Raw genomic sequence first — 13,680 nt, forward strand, 5'->3', positions numbered from 1 at the left:
ATTGTTATAAAATCACATTTTTCTTCATCAAAATTCGGGTCACATTAAATCAGTTGAAATTTGGTACTTTCTACATAACATGCAATGGTCAATACTTGGTTAGGACATTCTCTGTCTTCATAATGGCCATGATGCGTTTAACATTGAAGTCAATGGCAAAAACAGTGCATGGGAGTTATGGAAGCCCAGATATCCTTGATGCTTTGCTGTCAGCTGTTCTTGTTTGTTGACCTGGTGCCCCACACTTCCCTCTTCAATATACCCGAAGATTTCCATGCCACGTTTTGGTGTTAACTCACCAGTTTAATTCTAACTCAACAGAAATTAAACCCCATTCATTTTCAAAGTGTCGACAGCGAACGTCTGTTCTCTGCTGCATCACACGTTGTTGGTGAGAAGAGAAACAGGATCCACTGTGAGAAAGCAGAAATGCTTCTCTTTGTAAAAAAACCTCCCTTTGCTGATGAAGTAGGCCCCTCTCACATCTCTCTCTCTCTCTCTCTCTCTCTCTCTCTCTCTCTCTCTTTCTCTCTCTCACACACACACACATATGTACACATCTGTACCATCAAAACATAAAACCTTCAGCACATGATTTCAAATGTTAAAGGTGCATTGCATTAGATATTTAGTAGTTTATTTCCAAAATGCATGTTACCCATTCACTAATGTTACCTTTTTCATGACTACTACTTACCACCAACAACAAATTCTAAGTATTATGCAGTAAAGTAAAATTGCACTTTTCACACATGAAAATTGAATTTCCAGAAATGGACATTCTGAGCTGGAAAAATGAATGTACTTTGGCCATACTAGTAAATATTAATGTATGTACCTACTCTGGCCACCTCCTACACAGTGCACCTTTAAATTACAGTGTATTGTATGTTGTTTAAATGTATGTTTTGAAATGTTATTCTATTGTCCTCAAATACAGAACAGACACATATTTGTGCACACACATAGTCACACAGAGAAACACTCAAACTCTCATTGTCTCTCTCTCTCACTCACACACACACACACACACACACACACACACACACATAGGCGCCGACTTTTGGTTTTGCCTGTGGGTGCTCGCGGTTCCCAACCGGGGGTCGCGACCCACATAATGTCCCGTTTGTTTGCCATGCCTTGCTTTTTTCCAATAATATAACCGTTTCATGAGTTGGTTACTTTATTTGAATGGGTAGGCTAAATAATAATTGAAGGCCTATCCTATTTATTTCCCATGTGGGTGTCAAATCAATATTTCAAAATAAAATCGCCTATATTTGAATTGAAAATTGAACATTATAATCATGAAGGCCTATAAATTGAACGCAAAGCTCAGGTCACGTTTGCTGGTGCCTCTAGTCGGCATTATGAATAAAGGTGCCAGCTGCCTACACGGACCTAAGATCACACATCATCCTTTTCCTTAATAAAATGAAACCATGCATGATGTAAGTGTTGTATTGAGTAGGCCTACATTTTACCAAGCATAGCAGTAGCCAGACTGCGTCCAAACAGGATATCAATAAAGAACAACAGCAAGGCGTCCTCATTGAATTCAGACAGGCGTTCAGCCACGCACTTTAGATTTAGCACATGAACGCAGCGTTCATATTACACACAAATAACTAAGCCAAGGTATTACGTGTGTCACAGAAATATGTTGAAATGTTCGAGTCCGACAATGCGGCATGTGTGGCCACTTCATGTTAGCTATGTTCAAACTAGGCTACTCAGTCATCATGACTAAAGCCAACAGCGCTAGAAGCCAGAAAAGCTAAATAAAATGGCAAAATCATTCAACAGCGCACAATAAAAGTATGGATATGTCGAGAGTAGACTCAACTTGATCATCCCAGCACTTAGACCCAGAGTAGAAAACATGACCATAACAGATCGGCACACGGCGGTGCTACACATGGGATATCGCAGGATGATATGACAGCGACTTACCATTTTGAAGACTAAACTTTCCGACTGCAAACCTTTGTCTGTAAGAAGTCCTAGCTTGTAGGTAGGGTTACCACCTGTCCCGGAATTTCCTGATTGTCCCGGATTTTTATGGTCTGTCCCGGAAAGTAAAAATAAAAATCCGGGACACTGAATGTCCGGGAATTTGTACATGATGGGCAAAATCTGTATTTCAATCAGTAGGCTACCGTCAGTAGGCCTACTAAATTGCAGCGTGCCTACGTCCATAAATGTATGCACCCATCTCATTGGCTCAAGTTCTAGGCAAATTACGCAGCAAGCTCGTCTAGTGGGGCTGGCGCGCGGTTCGGATTCCGGAGTGTTGATGATGAGGTGGAGAGACTGAGAGAATGTTGAACTATGCGAGACAACGAATGAATCCAGTGAATAAAAGCAGAAAAGTTTTAACGTGAAATGGGTAGAAAGACGATAGTTCTACAGGAGGCGATGACCGTGACAGGCCAATAAAGGGGAAAAAACGTAAAGGGTCGACATGATGCAGGAGAAATATGCGATGTGAGTAAAAAACATGCCCAGTCGATTTTCTGCTAGCTGCTCCCTGTGCCCAGCGAAAATGCTTCTGTAGCCCATCTATGAACAATATAAGGAAACCCTACTTTTAATAGCCTAGTAAGGTAGGGAAATTAAGGTGTCTGTCAGCTTACATCAATGCATTTCAAAACCTATCACAGATAAAACGGCTTAGATGACGATGCCACGTTTTTTTATATAGGCCTGTCCTATTTTTAATCATCTATGTCAACTCCTATGTCAAATCAGAGAGCTACAATCATCAAACCATGAAATTCCATGCTTTTTGGTCACAAAATCATCACAGGACGAATTAAATGGAATCCAAATGGTCTTATCTACCTACTCTTGAATGTGCCCAGTTACAAGACTACCAGTTACATGTTACAAGACTACCAGTTACATGTCCTATGAAGCCTATTTGTTTAGCCAGGAGCAGAAAGCAGCAGATGCACAGGCAAGCATGAACAAAGCACACACATCCCACTCTAAGGAAGCTGTTTGACACCACACCCTACATCATTATATTCAGGTATTCTTAGAGTGAACAATTTGAGTATTTATTTTTGTATTCCACATAAGCAAACAATGTATTTATTCCCCCTTTACCAGTGCCCACTAGGCCTACTTGCCCCCTCCTGTCATCAGCCAAAAAGTATTGGAAATAGTCAAAATAATAAGCCTGCTATATTTTGTTCGGCAATTAACTTAATAAATGTCTGGCAAAAATGTCATTTTCAGCACACAAGGGCGATTGGGTAGATGTACGTGCGCCGCTAAGAAAAAAGGTCGATTTGATGGTCAAAATGTCCAGGATTTTTGTCAAAGTGAGGTGGCAACCCTACTTGTAGGTCAACTGAAAAGCAGGTTTAGATCCTTCCATAACTTCCATAACTTGTGAAATAACGCAATATAACCAAACAGCTTCACGCAGCCTGTGATAGAACTCCACTTCTGAACCGTTTGCAGACGCTAAACTGTTCTGAAAATTCATGTCGGGCATTTTCAGTCTAGATTAGTTCACGAGGCATTTAGAGCGACAATGAAGCCTTCAACGGGATTTTACTAATGTAGTACGAACGTTTCTGTATCTAACAACATGTTTTATCAATGTCTGCTATCTTGAAGAGGTCTGCTATCATCATAAGGACTGATACCATTGAGGGGCGTCATCAAGGACATTGGGTGAAAGCCCTGTATGCCATATGGTCAATCCAACACCGTTTCTATGGTTACTGTCTGATTGTGTAGAACACAGACAGGTCTGTGGTGTAGAAGAGCAACGCACCACAGAGGGAAAAGGATCGGCGCGTGAAGTAGGCCTACCTTACGTTACAAAATGATCGTTATAGGCCTAATGCAAACGCCATTTCATTTTTAAACTTCTCTCGCGAATAATACTGCTTTAGTGCTCGAGTTTGTCCGTGGGTGCTCGATGGGTGCCACAGATTACCGTGGGTGCCCACCGATTCCCGTGGGTGCCCGGGCCCTGGAGCACCCACGGTTTCGGCGCCTATGCACACACACACACACACACACACACACACACACACACACACACACACACACACACACACACACACACACACACACACACACACCCCTCTCTCTCTCAACCTTTCTGTCACACATATGTACACACACCTGCACTATCTAAACATGAAAAACTTCAGCACATGTTATTAGACATGTTCATATAGACATGTTATTGTGGTTATTATTTTGATTTGTTCTGATATGTATCTGGCTGTAAATTTCCAAAGATTGGACTTGGCAAGGCAGGTACTTTCACTGTTTTTTATATGAACTTACGGTTCTCATTCTTATTGGTTCTGGTATGGTTTTTTAGACTTGGCAGTGCCTTTCATTGTTTGTCTTACATTTTATTATCTAATGTTTCTCACCGGGAGTTGAAAATAAAGGAAGACATTTGAAAACGCAGTTTGCATCATTGTCAGTCTGTATTAAATGTTATTATCTTATTATTAAATGTTATTATCCCTTAAAAAAAAAAAAAACATCGGTAAATATCGGTTATCAGCCAAAACCGCAATATAAATATCGGATATCGGTATCGGCCAAAAATTTCAACATCGTGCATCCCTATCGTGGGGCTTTCCTCACAAACTGTGAATGCTGGAGGAGAGCCAGCTGGAAAAAGGCTCTGGAGACTGAGCTGTACGACACAGACTTCCATGCTTGCATTTGCCCTGGATCTCAGGTACAGTTGAGGACAATATTATTAGGCCCCCTCCTGAAATTAGACATTTCTATTGATTTCTCGGTGAGAATGACCATTATAGACAGCTCCTGTTGTTCTGGAAACAAATACACCATGGAGATAGTGTCCAATAAGTTGAATTTGGATTTTTCCATTGTTACAATGAGTTTAAACAAAGAAGGGCAAAAATGGCAAGGACAAAATGATTAGCCCCCTGATCATTAATAGTCAACACGGTGCCATTTATGAACCAAAACTGACGTCTGGCTCTATGATTAGTTGTTTACTAGGTTGGCACATGTCATACAAGGGATTTTGGCCCATTTCCCCATTAAAAATTGTTTAGCTGGTCCAAATTGCTTGGGTGTTGACTGTTGAGCATGGACACTGATTCTCAGCACTCAAAGAATTGAGGTCATGATCATGGTTTTAGTATCCTTGAAGAACATTTGGACTAATGTGGATGTAAGTTTTGGGTTATTATCTTATTGAAAGATTCAGCGAAGATCTTATTATCTATGAGCATATTTTTTCATAGTCTCCTTCGATATTCTATCATAGTCTTCTCTTTTCATAGTGCCGTTCACCCACACAAGGTTTCCCGTGTCTGATGCTGCCAGAGAATGATGCTACCACGACCATGTTTATTTGTGGAAACCATGTTACCAAAATGTAAGGCCTGTCCATTTTTTCACCTAACAGAAGCAGCATTCATGTGTCCAAGCAGGTTCAATTAAACATCATCAGACCAAATCAGAGACATCCAAAACACATTTCTGATTTTCAAATGTTCACAGGCAAAGCTCAATTGGACTCCGATGTTCACTGTCTTTAGTAAAGGGGTCTCTCTGTGATGATGGCCCCAAAGCCCAATAGGATGACAAGCCCTAACAGCTGTCATTCTTGAAAAGAAAACTCCAGATGAGACCAGGTCAATAACAATCATCTAAGCAACAGTCCAGAGCTTCTTTGGTCTAATGAGACTAAGCACAATTCCCACAGTTACACATGGTGGTGGCGGCATCCATTTTTTCAACACACTTCTAAATTAGTTCAGAGGTTCTTCAAGGATACTAAAACCATGATACTGGAACGGCCTGCTCAGAATCCAGTCCTCAATCCCACTCAAAATGTGTGGCAAATGTCTATGCTCAACATCCATGGAATGTGGACCAGCTAGAGCAATTTGCAATGGAGAAATGGGCGAAAATCCCCAGTAGGACATGTGCCAATCTAGTTAACAACTAATCAAAGAGCCAGAGTCAGTTTTGGTTCATAAATGGCACCGTATCGACTATTAATGATCAGGGGGCTTCTAGTTTTGTCCTTGCCATTTTTGGCCTTTTTTGTTTTAACTCATTGCAACAATGGGGAAATCCAAATTCAACTTATTGGACACTGTCTTCATGGTGTATTTGTTTCCAGAATAACAGGAGCTGTCTATAATGGTCATTTTCACTGAGAAATCAAGAGAAATGTCTAATTTCAGGAGGGGGGCTAATAATATCGTCCTCAACTGTACAAGTCACCCCTTTACAACACATCCATGCATTTAGTATCGTACATGGTGACTTACACGTTTTAATGCACACATAAATGTTAGGAGAGTTAACAGGGGGAGCGTTAACTATCATAATACCACTATCAGCCGTATGTGAAATGCGTCAAAGACAATAGAAAATGCATAAAAAATGCATAAAATGCATTAAAAAATGCCTACCAAGCCACCAGCAAGCCAATAGGGGGATCTGACCACAATAGTGTTTTCTTACTGCCCTCCTACCATCAGAATCTGAAAAAAGAGAAGCCCAAAGTAACATCGGTGCGAGTATGGGACTCTAACTTCACTGGCCCTTCCCCTGCCCCTTCAGCAGTCAAAGTCCATATGCCTCTGTGAATAGATGTGATTTAAGGTGCTTCTTGAACGTAGACAGTGTGGGGGCCTGGCGTATGTTGGGAGGTAGACTGTTCCAGAGCGTGGGGGCAGCAACACAAAAAGCTGTCACTAACAGTATGGAGTCTGGCTCGGGGGATGATGAGATTGTCCTTTTCAGAAGACCGCAGAGACCTGGATTGGAAGTGGGGTTGGAGGAGTTCAGAGAGGTACTGAGGAGCAAGAAAGTGAAGTGATTTGTATGTCAACAGGGGAATTCTGTACTGAATGCGGGACTTCACCGGGAGCCAGTGAAGCTGTCTGAGTGTGGGAGTAATGTGTTGCCACCGCTTCGTGCGAGATATAATTCTGGCTGCTGAATTTTGAACATACTGTAGTCGTTCCAAGGCTTTCTTGGGTAGGCCATACAGTACCCCATTGCAGTAGTCCAGGCGGGAAGTAATGAAAGCATGGATAAGTGTTTCGGTCACAGAGTCGAAGAGTGAGGGCCTAGAGATGTTCTTGAGATGGAAAAAGGCAGATTTCGTGATGTTTTTGATGTGAGACTGGAATGAGAGGGAAGGGTCAAAGACGACACCTAGGTTTCGCACCTCTGAGGATGGCCTGATGGTATAGCCATCCACATCCAGGGACAGACCACCAACCTCCTCGGCCCGAGATGGGGGGTACAATACAATGATCTCTGTTTTGTCGTTATTGAGTTTGAGTAGGTTTGCAGCCATCCAGGTTTTGACGTTGTGCAGGCAGTTGATGAGTGGTGAAGGTGTGAGTGGGACAGAGGACTTAATGCTGATGTATATTTGGGTATCGTCTGCATAGCTGTGAAAATTGAGACCATGGTGACGGATAATATTGCCAAGAGGGAGCATGTAGATAGAGAATAAGAGGGGGCCAAGCACTGATCCTTGGGGCACGCCGTGGTTGACTGGAGCTGTTGAAGAATTTGCATCCTTGATGGTGACATATTGTGTCCTTCCAGTGAGATAGGAGTTGAGCCAGGCAAGTGCAGAGTCGGTGAGGCCAAGGTAGTCATGGAGGCGGGTCAGGAGAATGACGAGGGACTAAATCAAGCATGGAAGAACTGATAGTGGCCAATGATTGGCGAATGGCGTGGAAAGGAATAAAAGCCATGATTGGGCAAAGTAAACATCAAAACATCCCTTGCCACTCGATAGAGGAAGCGAACAAACTTTGAACGAACACTTTGCGAGATGGGAGATCTCTCCCCGGCTCCTTCCGACTTGGCCAGACAACGCGGAGAGCGCAGTCATCACTGTCTCCAGCAGGCAAGTCCAGCAAGTGTTCGGTCAAGTGAAACCTCGGAAAGCAGCCGGCCCAGATAAGTTGAAGAGCATGGTTCTCAGGACATGTCACCAACAACTGAGCCATGTTTCCTGCAACTTGCTTCAGAGATCATTGGACTGTCATTTCAGAATTTGGAAAACGGCTGAAATTCTGCTACTGCCTAAAAAACAAAAGTCGGTTGTTCTGAATGATTACAGACCAGTAGCGCTAACTTCTGTGGCAATGAAATGTTTGTAGAGAATTGTGAGCACCCACTTAAAACAGCAAACAGTAACTCAAATGGATACACTGCAGTTCGCATACAGACAGCGAAGGGGTGTTGATGACGCAGTAACCACAATGTTGAATGGAATATACAAACATCTGGAATTACCATCTTCATATGTGCGCATTCTGATTGCAGACTTTTCCTCTGCGTTCAACACCATACAATCGCATATCCTCATCGAGAAACTGAGTGCAATGGGAGTCAACTATGCACTTTTGAAATGGGTCTTTGATTTTCTAACTGACAGAGTGCAATATGTTAGAGCAAGTAATGGACAGTCATCTACCATTAGCATAAACAGGGGCGTTCCTCAGGGGAGCGTTTTATCACCTTTACTGTACACGAATGACTGTGTGAGCCACACCCCTGAATGTTCTGCTTTTAAGTTTGCTGATGATACTGCGATAGTGGGTTTCTTAATGGGTGATGAAACTGGCTACAGACAAGAGGTAGATCAGTTCTGCACTGAAAATTCTTTAATTTTAAATGTTTCAAAAACAAAAGATATGATTACACATTTTAAGGAAATGCCACCACTTGAACCAATTAATGTACATGGGAATGATATTGAAACAGTAGAAGAGTACAAGTATCTAGGTACAATTACAGATTATAAACTTACATGGAAAGAAAATACTCTTGCAAGATACTTGAAGGCACAACAGATACTTCAACAGGTAGCTTCAAGGTTGATACAGTGATCTTAAGATTGTTTTATCTAGCATTCATACAAAGTGTGGTCACCTTTGCCATTCAGTGTTGGGGAGGTGGACTTTCTGTTAACAAGGCCGACAGGCGGACAACAGATGCGTCCCTCTATGCCAGTTGTTCCAACCTTTTCCCCCCCAAACGCCCCCCTGACCTCTTCATAACCTGCCCCTCCTCAGAGATGTGCTTTTTGTTTATTGCTCATATTGCCCATGGAAACTCCAAATAATGTGGCAGGCAGAGAGACAAGGCTCTTTTTTGCAGTTTAGGCTATAATAAGCCTGCTTGGATTTGGAAAAGAACCATATGATTTCAAATTTCACATAGATCAAGTAGGCTACATTACAAATTACCAGACATTATTAGTATCAACCTTTATCACGTCATTTCAGCATCATGTGGATGTGGGAAAGAATCTAAACATTGACAAATAATAAAGAAATAAAACCGTTTGGGTGAATCATGCGCTTATGGGTTCACCCTTTGGGTGAATTATGCGCTTAATATTCAATGCCAGCTTTTCACCGTCAAGGCACAAAGCAGGCAGCTTCAGTGCCAGAGTTTACCAAATTCAAACGACTGCAATTACGAATCAAAAGAGGCGTTCGCTCCCGTGCTCTCTCTAAGCGCAACGGAAAGCACCAGTGGGGTCCACGCGCCCGCCAGCAGAAAACGTATGAACACCTTGTAATATGTCCGAGAACATCAGTAACATAGGCCTACCCTATGTGAAATGGCGCATCTGTCTACTGTACTTGTAGTTCGAGCACCATGGTTCAGTGCGCGGCGCACACTGACTTCTCACTGAAACGTAGTGGCAGAATGTTTGCAAAATCGCCGGCAGGGGATATTAAAAGAGAGGCTCGTACATAGGCCTACACACTTCTGAGCCCGAGTTTGTGGACTGAGGAAAAGTGGAGGAAAATGTGAATGTGGTGAAAGAAAAATAGCTAAGGTTACAGGTTTAGAGGATCGTATGCGCTGCGGGTCGAGGTCTGTCAACTAATTACAGTTTCATGTTGTGGAGCGTTATGCAATTCAAACGCCCCTCTATCCGAGTACGAACATCTGTGTCAAAAATTGCCTGCTGACTTCTAAATCGTTAATTTCCGCGAGCTTCTGACGAACCAAAATAGCTGAGCACAACGTGACACTATCATACACAACATGATAAAGTCCCGTTCTTCTCGTTTGACATGCTCATGGGCAGAAGTGTTTCATAGCGGTGAAGACCTTGAATATAAGTGACACTCACAGTGGTGTTGGCGTGCTGTGGAAACGGAACCAAGTTGCCTCCCACTGTCCAAATGCAAAACAACGCCGAAATTTGAATGTCCCCTTCAGTTGTCTGTCTCAAAACGCAATCAGCGTAGCATTGCCGGTTTGGAAACATATTATAGACATTTTGGCTTGCACGCATTCGCTCCAGGCCAAAATGCAAACTCTGCCGCCTTGTGGACACAGGAAGGAACAATTGAAGGAATGCGTTTCAGACGGACGGACGGACAGCGGACGGACGGACAGACCCTCTTATAGAGATGCTGGGATGCATCTAAAAACAGACACATGCTGGACAAAATCACACACCTAGGTTGAGAAATAATTGGAACAGAAGTTAAAAGTATCAGGCAAGTTTCTGATGAGTACACTACCAAGTTGGCATTAAAAATAGTAGATGATCCATCCCACCTCCTTTTCTTTGAATATTCCCTTCTCCCATCTGGACTGGATACAGGTTACCCTTTTTTAAAACTAATAGAGGGTTAACATCGTTTGTGCCTAGAAGCATCCAACTGTTGAATAAGTTAAAGGTACACTGTGCAGGAAATGGTCAAAAAAGGTACTGCAACTATGCTGCTCATTGAAACTGGGTTGCCTATTGCCAAATTTGATCTTTTCATGAAAGTTTACTAAGTAATAAACTAATATTGTCTAGTATGGCCCAAGTACAGTCAGTTTTACAGCTAAAAATGGGAAATTCAAAATGGCGGACATGGAGAAGATCCCCCTTTTCATGCATGAACAGGGCAATTTTTCCAGTCATAATGAACACTTTGAATTTGATGGTGGTGGTAAATATTCATAAAAAAGGTAACATTAGTGAATGGGTAGCATGGATTCTGGAAATAATCAACAAAAAACCCTGCACAGTGTCCCTTTAAGTGCAGACAGAGTTAATGTAATAGCTTTAATATACTGAATGTATACATGATTTTTAATTTAATTTAATTATTTCTATTCTGCCAGGACTTTCTATTTTTATTTGAATACTTTGTATGTTTTGTTTGTTTTTTAGTCTTGTCCTTGTATAATGTCGTAATTATCTGTATGTTCAAGTGTTCCCAAAACGCAAAACAAATTACCCCTGGGGCAATAAAGGTATATTCATTCAATCTCTACTATGTTCCAACAGTGTGGTTCCATCATAATAGTAAACAGGTGACAACATTGTTTCCTTGCAGTCAGGATATGCCACATAGTAAGCATAACAAGAAGGTAAACAAGTTGAAGAACACACCTATCAGTTGAGCTGCTGAAATCATGTCTCGCACATCAAAATATCAATTTTTTGAATAAAATCATGCCATCAGTCAAAGTATTTAACTGTTAAGTCTCCTCCCTTGTGTTGTGTTTAGTCTTATCCAACATAAAAAAAAAACTTTTTATTGGCCCCGTCCCAACTGTTTTGGGATTTGTTGCAAGGGTGACATTTTAAATTATCACATAATTACCTCAAAACAATAATTCTGCTTGACTTTTACAACTGATATGTTGTCTGCACACAATGCTCTACCTTATTAACATATTGAATGTTTTGAAAATGCCAGCATTTTTATTTTATTCACAAAATACTAACTTTTTTGGAATCCACTTTTCAGTGTACATTTCAGTGTATACAATGAGACTGCTAGTGGCTGATACTTGTTGTAACCCTCACAAACACACAGACACACACAGACACAGACACACAGACACACACAAACACACTTCTTGTTACTCACAGGCGTTCTGGTGACGTCATAATCTCCCACAATGCCGTGCTGTCTCTGCGTGACGAAGATGTTGCCAGGGTGCAGTGCAGCGTGGGTAATGTGGGCGGAGTGAAGTGCCTGCAGACCCAGAGCCACGCCCCTCATCACCATGGAGACCTCCTGATAGACCGCAGGAAGGAAGGGCAGATGGCATTACACCCAGAGAGGATGACTGTGTGTGTGCGAGCGTGTGTGTGTGTGTGTGTGTGTGTGTGTGTGTGTGTGTGTGTGTGTGTGTGTGTGTGTGTGTGTGTGTGTGTGGGGGGGGAGAGAGAGAGAGAGAGACTGTGTGTTTGAGCATGTGTGCAGGGATTAAAGTTTTAAAAAATCCTGAGCCTGAACTTTTTGTCCACGCAACTCTATACGGCACGCGTCAGAACATCAACTTCATTGCTTTTTAGCGTTTACCCTCAACTTGTGTTTATCTTATTGATCTTATTATGGGCAATGACAGGGTCAAAATGATGAATGACATGAATTACTATTGCGACTCAAATATCAATGTGACCAAATGGGTGTCAATAGCACTCACCATTACAATGTGCTACATGTGGTATTTGATTTCTTTTGATATCAAGCTTTGCTGCTTATATAGAGAGTTAGAAGAGCAACAGGGAACTAGGCATACTATTGTAGTTACATATTACATCACAAAAGTAATTAAAAAGTACGTGAAGAATGGGCAACAAAGATTGAAATTCCATGGCATTTTAGATAACAGAACTGAAGGCAGACATCCAATCTTTAACCATTGATGAAAAAGAGTTGACTCCTAAGAAAATACAATGTAAATGCCTGGATATGGCTTGATAATAATAATACGAAAATACTTTTAACAAATTGCAAATACAAATTAACTTAATTCATGAATGTTATTTTGGTGGCTACAAGGGACTTGTGTCTGCAGATATGACAGGTTTCTCAGCTGTACAGTATATAGATAGGTAGGTCAGAAATGATGGTGCCTGTAAATATTTAGACTACTCTCCCTAAACATTCTCAGTTTAAAAAAAAACTGCCTTTATTTTATTATTTACCATCAATATATTTTAGGGTGTTTTTTTTTTTTTTTTTACCCACAGACAATCGCTACGAGCCGGAAATCCGTCCGGAGGCCGGAATACTTTAATCCCTGTGTGTGTGATCTTGTGTGAATACGTGTGTATACATGTGCGTGTATGTTTATAGTGCTTGTGTGCGTGAGCGTGTGTGTGTGTGTATTAGTGTGTGTGTGTCTTACGGTGGCGTTGAGTGTGCTCCTCTTCTATATGTTGCTGTATTAGTGTGGGTGTACACCGCATTCCACATTATTACGTAAATGACATTTTTCACTGTTTCTCCAAATAATCAATACCAATGACAGTCGTCATCATTTTCAAGTCATCAGCCATTATAGTACAATTTAAAAGTTTTTGAAAGAACCTTCCAATGATAACGGTATTATTTACAATAATAAACTTCAAATGCTCTGTTCCACATTATTACGCAAAATAGTTTTGTAGTGTTGTAATTCAAATTTCTTTCTTTTTTTCCCATTTACATCAAAACAGTTGGAATTTGGTACCTTCTAAATTACATTTCAATGTTCAATACTTGGTGATAAGCTCTTTGTCTTAGTAACTGGAATGCTGCATTTAACATTGAAGTCAATGGCAGGGCATTGCATTAGAGAAAACATTTTGGAAAACGGCACAAAATATCATTTGCGTAATAATGTGGAATGTGGTGTATGTTTCTTTGTGTATGGCGT

At 41.3% G+C, this 13,680-nt stretch overlaps 1 protein-coding gene across 5 annotated transcripts in view; it reads right to left on the minus strand.

Annotated features, from left to right (window-relative positions):
• The window catches only part of LOC134468808 (serine/threonine-protein kinase 31-like), a 112,147-nt gene that overhangs the window by 16,592 nt on the left and 81,875 nt on the right, over window positions 1-13,680 (minus strand). For 3 of the 5 annotated variants that reach the window (XM_063222683.1, XM_063222682.1, XM_063222681.1), the window contains one exon: window positions 11,901-12,050. In XM_063222683.1, the coding sequence (XP_063078753.1) occupies window positions 11,901-12,050 (150 nt within the window). Of the gene's footprint in view, window positions 1-10,058; window positions 10,486-11,900; window positions 12,051-13,680 lie in introns of those variants that run through there. The other 2 variants (XM_063222684.1, XM_063222685.1) reach the window with 2 other exon arrangements.

This window comes from Engraulis encrasicolus, chromosome 18 (genome assembly GCF_034702125.1).
Source record: "Engraulis encrasicolus isolate BLACKSEA-1 chromosome 18, IST_EnEncr_1.0, whole genome shotgun sequence".
NCBI classification, from domain to species: Eukaryota; Metazoa; Chordata; class Actinopteri; order Clupeiformes; family Engraulidae; genus Engraulis; species Engraulis encrasicolus.